At 43.5% G+C, this 12,078-nt stretch overlaps 1 protein-coding gene across 2 annotated transcripts in view; it reads left to right on the top strand.

The window, feature by feature from the left end:
- Window positions 1-3,066: 3,066 nt before the first annotated feature.
- IL17RD (interleukin 17 receptor D) overlaps window positions 3,067-12,078 on the top strand; it is a 52,915-nt gene continuing 43,903 nt past the window's right edge. The window contains exon 1 of one of the 2 annotated variants that reach the window (XM_035558375.2): window positions 3,067-3,197. In XM_035558375.2, the coding sequence (XP_035414268.1) occupies window positions 3,081-3,197 (117 nt within the window). In that variant the 5' untranslated portion in view covers window positions 3,067-3,080. Of the gene's footprint in view, window positions 3,198-10,803; window positions 11,025-12,078 lie in introns of those variants that run through there. The other variant, XM_035558377.2, reaches the window with a different exon arrangement.

The following is a 12,078-nucleotide window of genomic DNA, read 5'->3' as shown; positions in this document are numbered from 1 at the left end:
GAATAGTAACACAGATCTTCCTTTCAGAATTCATTTTTTTCAATTAATATTGGCACATCTCTCAAGGCCCAGTGATTTAAAAGTTGCCTTGAAAAAGACAATACATTTCAGAAGAAAAAAAAATTAAATTTCAATTTTATGGCCTAGGGTCACTGTCCTTTAGTTGATAATCTTTCACTTGAGTTTAGCCAGATCTTTTGAAACTGTCATGTTATAATGTTGAAGATGCTATCAGAGTACAGTTTTCAGGATTCCTGACAATGGTTCATGCCCTTGCTGAGAGTGTCTGCATCAATTTCACGCTTTCTTTTGACATTTGCTCTTAAGGTTTGTTACTGGAAGATCTTTCTTCCTCCTTTTCGTGCCAGATGTTCTTTCTATAGGTGAACCACCCCCATGTTAGTAGGACATTTTTGTGTAAGTGGTTATTCTCAAAAGGTCTGTTTTTCTGCTTTCTGGTAGCTGTCAAATGAAGTTCCAAAAGACCCTTGTGTTACAGGTTTTCTGTTTCAGGATCTTATTTGTGCTTTTATGGACAGTGAAATGATACTTTGTGATTCCAGGCTTCTGAGAAGTTTCTGAGATGCTGCTGATCTTTTAGCGTGCTGTCTGCTCGGTTCATGTTCGTTCATCCTCGTTTTCCAACGGCAAGCTGCGTTTATCTAACAGAGGTGTGATACTGCAATAGTCATGGCTGTCTGACACCGGTGGATGTGTCTACAAGCATGATGCATGCTTCCTGGCCTAAAACTGAGCAATTTTCCTAACTCCTTTTGCAGTCAAGTTCAGTCTCCGCAGGGAGAGAGATTTCAGTGCTAGAAATACAAAACATGGATGGAGCAGACCTCTTCCCAATCTAAGAAGGACTTTTTTGTTGAGTGATAGAAATGTTTGGTAGGGAGTTCGTAACTATACAGTAGAACTTTTTACTTGAATTTTCATGTTTTTGTAGGAACTGCTGAGTTCTCACTGTCCATTCCATCTGGGAACAGCTGCTGAGAAAAGAGGAAAAAAAAAAAGTTCTTAGCTTTAAGCAAGAAGGTAGAGTGGCAACCAAAACCAGCTGTAGAATGCATGATATTGATACCCATGACTTACAGATATTCTCTGACTCATATGCACCCTATACTATTTCGAAACAAGAGACTGTTGTAAAAAGGACAAAAGAGCCTACAGAAAAGCAATCCCCACAGCCACTTTTGCCCTTACATTAGCTTGCAGCATTTTAGAGAGTCTAAGTAAAAGTTTTTAACTGCCGTCATTTGATTCCCACATCTCTGCTTCCACAAAAGATTTCGGTGGAAATTATTCTAAATGCACACAAAGCAATAAGATACTTCTGTGTGCAGTCACTTCATTCACGTTAGTAAGTTGACCGTCGTGGCGGTATTGGGATAAATGTTTTTCAGATGCGTCTTTTTGTTACTAGTTTAAGCTGAGATATTGGGAAGGGGGCACTGAGGCTGATTTTGTCAGATGATGTTTTTGCTTTGTGCTGATAAATTCGAGGCCTTAGTAAATACGACTGATATTTTTTTTTCTGCTCAGTCTACTGCCAGAGTAATCAGTGGCAGCTGCAAGTTCTTGGGTTATTCTGCTACCTAGGAAATGCCATTACTCATCCTGTATCTTTGTTTGCACTGAAACATTGTGGGCTATTGCATCGATAGCACAGCTGATGTTAATGTTCCTTCTATGGTTTCCAGCTTCTCCAGCAGTCTAGAACTCTGTTAACAGAAAAGGCCAGACAAACTTCCCCGTAGCTTAAAAGGTGACTTGTTTGCAGGTCAGCAGAGATGTATGCGTTCAACAGAGTCATTGTTTGTCATAGGTGGTTATGGGCAGTGGAGACGTTATGGTTCTGTAAATAAATTGTGCTCGTCTTCCTTTCTTTAGCCATGCTATTGTGTTGCTGTACGTATATCCTTTGTAATGCATTAAAGCACAGAAGGACGAAAGTTATTTACAGTTGTTATATGGACTCACTTGATTGGGGGGAAAAAAGTTTATAGAATTTTCAGGCCTGTTTGGTCAAGCAAGACTACCCGAATAGAAGTATAGTATAGAAAATAATTACTGAGTAATTCAGATCAAAATAAGTATTGTTTCCTTCCAGAGCCTCCAAGGGACTATGGCCTGATCTCTAATCTGTGCTAAAGCACGTTTAATGGCAGGAATCTTTTCTGCTCCTGACATAACGAAGGGCTGTGGCCATCCAGAGCCCACAGGCTTGTTTTCAAAGGTGAGGTTTTGTCCAATATTAATCATAGCAACAGGATGTACTAGAATGTAAAGTTTTCAAAAATAATTGGAGTTGAGATGGGTAAAGTAATGATGTATGACAAGACCATGCGCTACCTGATCAGGAACTGAAGCTGGGACTTAGCTGAGCAGGTGGTTGTACCTAGTGAGCCCCCGCGGTCCCTGCAAGCTGAACGCACTGCGAGTCCGTGCTTTGGTGGAGCCTTGGGCTTCTGTGTCTTACATGACATGAGTAGTTTGGGCAAGGAATTGAATTGATGTAATTCATTCGTGTGTCAGAGCAGCCTGCAATTGAAACTTACATGGTTTATTTTCTTGTAAAGGAAAGTGTTTGGGTCGAAGTGTGCAATGACAAAATTAACAATGGGGATTCAAATTGGAAAAGCTGGAATACATCCACTTTTTATTGTGTATTCCACAACTGAAGTTTTATCACCGTTGATACCCCTAGTGTGTCTGCTTTATATTTCACGCATTACTCCTTCCCTGTTAGAGGTCCCCAACAGTTTTTCCTGTCTGTGGCCCTAACCCAGCCAAGTCCATCCCGCTGTGCCTTCACGAAGAACATCCTGTCAGTGATTTTTTTCTTTCAGGGAAAGAAAAAAGAAACAGGGGAAAAAAAAAAAAAAAAAGCAGCTGCGAGCTGCCTCCGGCTCCCTCACGACGGGGCGGGGCGGGAGCAGCCCCCTTGGCCGCGGGCAGGGCCGGGCCGGCCCCGGCGAGGAGGAGCCCCCCGGGCAGAGCCGGGCAGGGCCGGGCCCACATCGCGCGCGCCCGCGGCCGCCCCCTGCGGTGCCCGCGCGGTGGCGGCAGGCAGCATGGCCCCCGGGCCGCGGCTCGGCGCCCTCCTCACGGCGCTCATCGCCGGCCTGGCGGGGGCTGCCCCGGGGCCCGGCGGCAGGAAGGGCTCGGCGGGAACCGCTTGCGGAGGGCGGGTGAGTGGGGCCGGGGGCACGGGAGGGGAGAGCAGGGGGTCCCCGGGCTCTGTGGGGCCGGGAGCGGGCGTGTGGGGAGCGATGAGGGGAAGGGGGTGAAGGGTGGGCTGCGGGCTTCGCCTTTTGTTCCCGGTGCTGCCGTGCCCTGCTGTCAGGCTCTGGGCTGCGTTTCCTTTCTCTTTGCCGTGTTCGAGTGAGGTGTGCTGTTCGGTTCTGTGCGGGTACAAACGCGGTCGGAGCGCGGCGATGCGGGGACGCCAGCGGCTTTGGCGCTTTGCCGTTTTGTTGGGGTGTCAGCCGTGGTTTCCCTGGCTTCGGGTCACATCCTGCGCGATCCGGACCGCGACGCGGTCCGGGGGTCCGCAGGGGGCAGCGGAGGGAGGAGAGAGGGTTGGAAGAACATGTAAAAAGCGGGGAACAACAGACTTCTGATAAAGCTTCAGGCTTAAACCGTTGTGCCGGGTGGACCTGTTGAAGGCTAGACTCCTCTACCGGCTCTTTTTAACTGAAGATCCCGAATAAAACATTTGGGCTCGGGGCGCTCCTTGTGCGATCCCCAGGGGGAGGCAGGATGCGCTGCTGGGGTGCTGGGGCGCAGGGCCCACTCTGTACCTTTCTGTCCCGCTTCGCATTGAGCTGTTGTGTGAGCTCTTGCTACCCGTTAAGTCACAGCACTCCTGTACTTCACTTTGACACTTGTAGAAATGCGCTGGGTTTATTTTTGCTTACATAATTACTGTCGTTGTGTGTGTCTGAATGCACCAGAATCCTCTCAATATAAATCTTTTAGATTAGTAGAAACTTTTTTTTTTTTTTAATTACGGTGAAGAAGCTTTGTCTTGCTTGCTCACAACAAATGTAACACTTTAACTTCTAAAATGTTTGTAATGGCTTCTGTTTCTGTTGTGTTTTTTGCTATATTTTTCTGTTACATATATCGGAACTAGGAAGCTCAGACTTGCCCAGACAACTGGTCAGATATCTTGTCTGATCGGTTACATAGTTTCACAGTCTCGATTTTTGTAATACCAATTTTGTTTATGATTGCCTACCAGGGCAGCATTTATTAGAGTAATGACTGCAGGATGGTACCCATTGTGTCGGTTAGGTGGTATTTATCTTGGTATTTATCTGCATGTAAGTTGTGAGTAGACTTGACATGCTAGTAAGTGACTGATGGCCCCTCTAACACATTGTCTTCTCTGGAGCAGGGCTGCCTTTGAAGTAGTACCCTGTAGGAAATAAAGAGACTATTTGCTCTATTAAAATTCCTTGGTATTTCCTCTGTTTAACCACAGGCCACTTCCCCTCTGCCACTCTAAACACTGCGGGGACACTGACTGATTGAAAAGACACAAGCCCAGAAGTAATTGTATCCTATTGAAACAGAGATTCTTATTGCAGGTTATTTGTAAGTAGTGTCTAATTAATGTGTGTTAAGGACATGAATAAATCTTAACATTTTATATGGAGAAAGACACACCGTGAAAATGTTTGGCAGGTATTAAATGAAGCAATTGTATTGAGGTAATTCTCAGTGGCATACATTATCTAGGAAAAAAATCGGTTAACTTTTAGTAGTTCTTGAACAAAAAATAAAATTGGATAGCTGACTGTATCTGCACTTAGATACACGCGTTGGATGGTTTCCCACGTTTCCTGTACTAAAGCTGTGGCTATGCAATGTGCTTCTCACCCCTGCTCAATCTGTTTTATTGTTTGAGTATTGTTTTTTTGAAAATCTGCATTTAGTTCCATCACAGTGCATTTAGACAAGTAATTCTCATTTTCTTCTCACTCTGCAAAATATAGTTTTAATTTTCCTCAATATGGTGTGGCAGTAAAAGCTTGACTTGATGAGATCTCGCAATCTTATAATAATAGCTTATAATCATAGCTTGGGCTATGATTATAAGATTGCGAGGAGGAAGTATTTTGATATTTTGATTCATAGCTCCTGAAATTATTCTTAATGGTTAATGTTCTCAAAACTAAAAGCATTTAATATTTTTATAACGTACATTGCAAAACACATACCTGCATTTATTGCTTTCCTCTAGCAATACTTTGGTATGGGTCTTGCAAGCTCAACATGTGTCTGCAGCAGTAATTCAGTTAATATTAGAATGAGTAACTTCAAGAACGCTACTAACAATTAGAAGGGATTTCAATGGATCCAGGATTTTAGAATGTGGATTGACTTCGCTAAGTGTAGGATTTCTTTCATTGATGTTTAACAGCAACTTTAATGTATTCCTACACTTAACATTATTTCAGATTAAGGTGGAACATTTGCTTAAAGCAGAATAGTATTGCAAAGTAGCTTTCCATATGGATGGTCTTACCACATCATATGCATACCTTTATCCAGGAAAAAATAAACCAGGGGAGGGCCTCTTTTAATCTAGAAAAAGTATGTCCACATGGGGAGCTATTCTGGAGAAGTATGCTCTGAATCTTTTTTTCATTCTATAAACAAGATGTGAGGGAAGTCAGAATTGGTCTCTGATGTTGATTTGAATATATTTCACATTCATTTATTCGGTGTTAAACACATGAGCAACTTTACTCTCAAGTTGTTTTGTAGATTCTAATGGGAGTACACACATGAGTAACTTTTTTTCATATGTTTAATTCCTCTGAAGATCCTGGCACTGAACCGTGTTCAGTATAAAGCTTAAAATTAATGAGGCTGTATGATGAGAAAATAAACACAGCATTTTAGCAAACCTCTTTTTCCACCCACCTCTGGTTAGCAGAGAGTTGTAACTTTCTTTGCTCTGCTAAGTAAAGTTTATCAGACACACTGGGGGCTCTGTTTCCCTGCATTCTCCCCTCAAACTCTTCCTATGTCATCATCTATGTTCCTTATGTAAGGAGCTTTCTATATCCTCCTGTTTCATAGCAAGGACTCTGAAGATGCCCGTTTTCTATCATTCCACTACCAAGAGCTCTATCTGCCCCTCTGCTTCTTTAGGCTTATGCCCAGCACACAATCGTTCTTCTCTACAGCTAGCGTTTTTCTAAGCACAGACCTAAGTCATGCCCAAACAATTTCCCCAGCTAAATATATGCATTGGGAACTTTATTTGGGAGGAAGAATGCCTTGTAAAATAATGAGAAATAACTTGAGAGTTTAATTTCCTCCCTTTATTTCTTATTATTTTCCAGCAGTTAAAGAATCAGATTTTTCTCTTTCAGGGTATTTAAAAATTTCAAAGGGTGTTGGACAGAGGACAGACCTGAGATGGAGTGTAGTGGAGAAGGTGTTAAAGGTTGCCATCAGGGGGTTCTTTAACTTACAGACAATTCCTGAGTTGGTGGAAAGCGCTGCAGACCAGATGCCATTCTGTATTCTTGTAGTGGGTTTACATGGCAAGGTTTTGGTTTTGGTAGGAGGGGAACAGCCTTGCAGATGCCAAGGTCAGTGAAGAAGGAGGGGGAGAGGTGCTCCAGGCGCCAGAGCAGAAGTCCCCTGCGGCCTGTGGTGAGGACCATGGTGAAGCAGGCTGTCCCCCTGCAGCCCATGGAGTACCACGGTGGAGCAGGGTTCCACGCTGCAGCCTGTGGAGGAGACCACGGTGGAGCAGGTGGACCTGCACCGACGGAGGCTGTGGCCTGTGGAAGACCCTTGCCGGAGCAGATTCTGGGCTGGACCTGCAGCCCGTGGAGAGGAGACCACGCAGGAGCAGGTGACCTGGCAGAAGCTGCTGCCCGTGGGGTTCCAGGTTGGAGCAGTTTGCTCCTGAGGGATGGACCCCGTGGTACGGACCCATATCTGGAGCAGTTCTTGAAGAGCTGCTGCCTGTGGGCAGCCCACGCCAGACCAGTTCACCAAGGACTGCATCCTGGGGCTCACCGGGTTGCCTAAGGAGGGGTGAACCGGCCCAGGTCGGAAACGGAGCAGGTCAAAACTCCCGTGCCGGTCAGTAGCGGGATCGCGCCTGTGAATAGCAACTGCAGCGTAGCCTGGGCAGCACAGAGAGACGCGGGCTCCTGACTCAGCATAGGGAGATAGTAAGATTTATTGCGTATTACTAACAAGCTAGAGAAGCAAGAAACAAATGAAAGAAACCAAAAGCACCTTCCCCCCCTATCCACCCTCTTCCACCTCCTCCCCCGAGCAGCGCAGGGGAACGGGGGAATGGGGGTTATGGTCAGTCTATAGCACTTCTTCTCCGCCGCTCCTTCTCGGTCACTCTCATCCACTGTGCCGTGGGGTCCCTCCCACGGGATGCAGTCCTTGGTGAACTGATCTGGCGTGGGCTGCCCACAGGCAGCAGCTCTTCAAGAACTGCTCCAGATATGGGTCCGTACCACAGGGTCCATACCTCAGGAGCAAACTGCTCCAACCTGGGTCCCCCACAGGCAGCAGCCAGGTCACCTGCTCCTACGTGGTCTCCTCTCCACGGGCTACAGGTCCGGCCTGGAACCTGCTCCGGCAGGGGTCTTCCACAGGCCGCAGTCTCCGTTGGTGCAGGTCCACCTGCTCCACTGTGGTCTCCTCCACGGGCTGCAGGGGGACAGCCTGCTTCACCATGGTCCTCACCACAGGCCTCAGGGGACTTCTGCTCCGGTGCCTGGAGCACCTCTTCCCCTCCTTCTTCTTCACTTGGCACCTCCTATTGATGCCGGTCTTAGCGTGGACGCCTGCTATGCCAAGCGGGCATCCGTGCTAAGGCTGGCATCAATATGAAAAGGACTGTGGTGGTTTTACTCAGGTGGGCGGCCGAGCTCCGCCACAACCACTCTCTCATTCCCCCTCCTCAAAGAGGAATGGGGAAAAAATACGATGAAAAGGGCTCAAGGGTTGAGATAAGGACAAGGAGATCGCGCCGTAATTATCGTGACGCGCAAAACGGACTCAGCATAAGGAGATAGTTAGATTTATTGCCTATTACTAACAAGCTAGAGAAGCGAGAAACAGATGAAAGAAACCAAAAGCGCCTTCCCCACCCCATCCACGCTCTTCCACCTCCTAAAAGTGTTCTAAAATCATTTTTCTGATTTTTTTTTTCCCCTCTCCGCTGGCATATAGAACGGTGCAATGGCATTTTAGAATTCATTAGATATGTCACTTCAAGCTTAGTGCATTTCTCTCATTAGATATAACTCAACATGTTGAGTGCAAAGCTTTGCAAGCATGGTCGGTCATGCAGGTAAGCATCTGTATTACTTTTGTTTAGCTTAAAACTTGGCTTCAAACTTTTTTTTCAAATGTCATTAATCAGGTAATGTTAGAAGATTTTTACAGTTAGCCATTTTTATTCTAGTGTCAGAAAGTGTTAATGTCTTGCCTATTTAAGTTAATTTAGAAATGCACGAAGTAGCCCAAGTACATTATTATTAAAATAAGCAGATAAATGTTTATTGGGGAACTTAAGAGGCTAAAGAGTTTAAATTCTGTGTTTCCAGATTGAGCAAACACACAGCCTAGAGAACAAAATTATGGAAACTTAAGCATGCTTATGTCATTGACATTAACCCTCGGCATTAACAACAAAAACATATGTTTCCTTGTGTGTTGCTGTTGGGAAATGAGAATATGATGCCAATTAATAAGCTGTTGACCCAACAAGATTTCTGTAGTTGAAGTCTCTTAGGACTGTTACAGATTTGATTCGTTTCCTCTTGAGACCATGTCCTTTAGTTTAGATGTCAGACTCCACTCCTTGCCTTACTCCCTCGCCCCCCAATCTGCTTTGAGTAAGTAGAAGCACAGTAACTACCATAGCAGATTTGTTAATTTAAAATCTTGAGGCAGTTATTTAAGAACAAGTTCTTTAATAGATTAATACTTCCGAGTTCACTGCTGAAAAGATGTTAAGCAGTTGTGATTAGACAATACTAGCTTTTCTTTGGTTAATTATTTGTTAACGTTAATGTAAGATGGATGTTAATTAAAACTGCAACATTTAAAGGCTGTTTAATAAGGACCGGCTGTCTTTTCCAACAGATCTGTCTAAAGATGATGAAACAGAGCTTTGATGTGAACTTGCCTGCTTAATTCTGCTCTAAGGCTAAATTTTACCCATAAATTTAGTATGTTGTTTGGAAGCCAGCAAGATAACAGGAGTGTAAAGCATTACTAGACCATTAAGCTTGAATACCATTTTTAATTTATAATAATTATATATTCTAGTTTTTTAAAACCTATTGATATGTTATATTGCTACTAACATAATGAGTGTATTTGTACTTTTTTCTGAAACTTTATGCTGCTGTTTCTATACCATGTGTTGCTTTTATGTATGAAAGTGAACGTTATCCATAAATGCTTTGCACATAAAATTATATCAAATTCATGGAGGTTATATCCTTCTCCCTGTATTAATCATGAAATATTTTATGGAAGAAGTACAAGCTATAGTATATCTGATGGAAGGAACTATGGCTAGGTCAGTACATATTCTGTGCTTTATTTTAAGTTAGGATATTTTGAGACCCTTTTTAAGGATCAGAACTTGAGTGCAAACTTAAAAAAAAAAAAAAATTATTCTCTTACATGTGAGGCATTGTACAACTTTTGTCTTGTCTAGCTATTTGTCTTTTCCAGCTCTCCTCAGGAGGCGTCAACTCATGTTGACACCCAAAGCTTCTACAAGTTTTTCCCCAAGAGACATCAATCAAATATATGCTTAAATAAGGAGAGTACTGGCTTATGCCAGTAACGGCTAGACTCATTTCTGTAGTTTTACTGCAATATCTGTTTAACAAAAACAATATATATTATGGATTTGATTAACCAAAGTCCGCCAGCCAAGTTATAAGTGTGTATTTTTACATGCTTGAACCTATATTGCTTAATAAATTGTACATTCAAGAACTAAGACAATTCCTGGATCTATTAAAAAAAAAAAAGTATTGGTGATCTCGGTGGGTTGGTGAGGATATTCCATAGTTACTGCCCTTTATCAAATTCTTGTACTGGTTTATACAAAACAGGTGCAATTTTTGGAAGTGAGTCATAAACTCCTCCATCTAGAAGGAGGATCATTAAATGTGAGGTGTTTATGACAAGACAAGTGACAGCAGCTGGCAGTCCAGCAGTAACTGTCACATGCTTGTGCAGAGCTTGACTAAGTCTTCATCCCTGCCCAAGTGCAGTCTTCAGACTTCCAAACAGGTCAGAGTTGGAGGTGGCAGAGCTGGAAAGAGCACCAGAAGAGACTGTCAGGGTAGAAACAGAACAAGATGAGACACAGCTGGTAATTCTGGAATAAGTTCTAAAACATAGACAGATCAGATCAAGTAGATACTCTAAGAATACACTTCAGAGATTTTTCTAAAACCAGGAAAAAATAAAACAACCATGCCCTCCCCCCTGCCCTTTTTGAAGGTGAACATCAAGGTGGATGGATTCCCTCTGTTGTCTCAGAAAAGTAGTTGTCTGCTCCTGCCAGAGACATCCAGCACATAAACTTTTCTGTTCCTTCTTCAACCTGAGTTACCAGCAGCAACACTAGATGTGCTCCTTAATATTTAATAACCAGGTTTAAAAAAGTTAAGTATGAAATCCTTTTCACAGCATGCTGTGAATAATTAAGACTGGAATTGTGGCTACAAAAATCTTCTGAAAGGCTTGTGCGGAGGTGAAATAAGGACTACAACAAGGTTAAGCATGAGCCTGCAGTTGTGCATGATGCAGAACAGGGCAGGGATTCTTTTCTTCTAGATGCTTTTTGTTCATTCGTTTCACTGGCAGGAAACTTTGTGTGTAGCCACCAGGACATCTTGGGAGAGGGCCACGAATTTCTAGGCGCACAGGATGAAAAATGAGTGCTTACCTGCTGCATGAAAAACACGTTGATGCTGTCTGCAAGACAAGTGAGCAAAGCTTTCAATAAAGTGTCAAAATGCGTCAGTAGTGTGTAAGTAGATACTGACTATATGGAATATATGTCATAGCGATCTGTTAAATACGTGTTATGATCCTTTTTTGTGTTTCTGAAATGTAAAGCTGTAGGTACGTGAGCATCCTTTATTTTTCTTGTTCTTGTGGCTCTGGTCTTGGGCTGTTATGGAGCAAGACATTAAATCTAGTTTTAGCGCACATCACTCGTTCTGCTTCTTTTAACGTGTTCAGAAAAACGTGAGGGGTAGCTTTGTGCGAGGAGATTTCATGCTAGATCAAATATCATTATCTCCTTCTGCAGGCCTGAAAGCTTAAACTCAGAAATGTGTGCTCCGGTTACTCCAACAGAACTAGAGTTGTGCGTGTCCATGACTGATCTGAATCCAAGTTGAACCACTTGGTGCTCAGACAGTGTAGAGGTGGCCAGGAAATGATGACCTCTGAGGTGATAGATGCACCTTCTGGCTGGCAGCATGACCTCTGCAAGCCAGCAGTCTGAGTCCACACCTGGCCCCTGCCTTTTCCTTAACAAATCTTGTACAGGGCACAGAGTGTTGCAGAGGCCATTGTAACATCTTCAGAGGAAGTGCTGTTGAAATGTGTTCTGTTTTTTGTAACCTTTGTTTGTATTCTGATGGCCTAACATTGAAAGAACAAGCTTCTGTCTGTGATTGACAGAAACTGTAAGGGACAAATGAGGAGCATGCAGTGTTCAAAGGGCTCCAACTAAATCTGTGTATGAAGTCATAAATTGCTACGAACTGTGAGAATTACATTATAACAACTGGACAACATCAAACTAAGTCTTGAGTTTGCTATGTGGAGGAGATAAGCATGCAGTTCTACTTGGGACTGCATGTTCTCTTTTAAGGTTTCTAAATAATTAATTTCTGTCTATCTATGTGTGATTCTTTTTCCCCACAAAATAGTGTGATACCCGTTTTTACACTCACTCTAATATGGCAATGCCAGATTTTCCTCGTGGTTGGTGGGCAAACTTGGATTTTAATTTCTGACCTTCCCTGT

Source organism: Cygnus atratus, chromosome 10, assembly GCF_013377495.2.
Source record: "Cygnus atratus isolate AKBS03 ecotype Queensland, Australia chromosome 10, CAtr_DNAZoo_HiC_assembly, whole genome shotgun sequence".
Lineage (NCBI taxonomy): Eukaryota > Metazoa > Chordata > Aves > Anseriformes > Anatidae > Cygnus > Cygnus atratus.
This window is presented reverse-complemented; position numbering and strand designations above follow the sequence as displayed.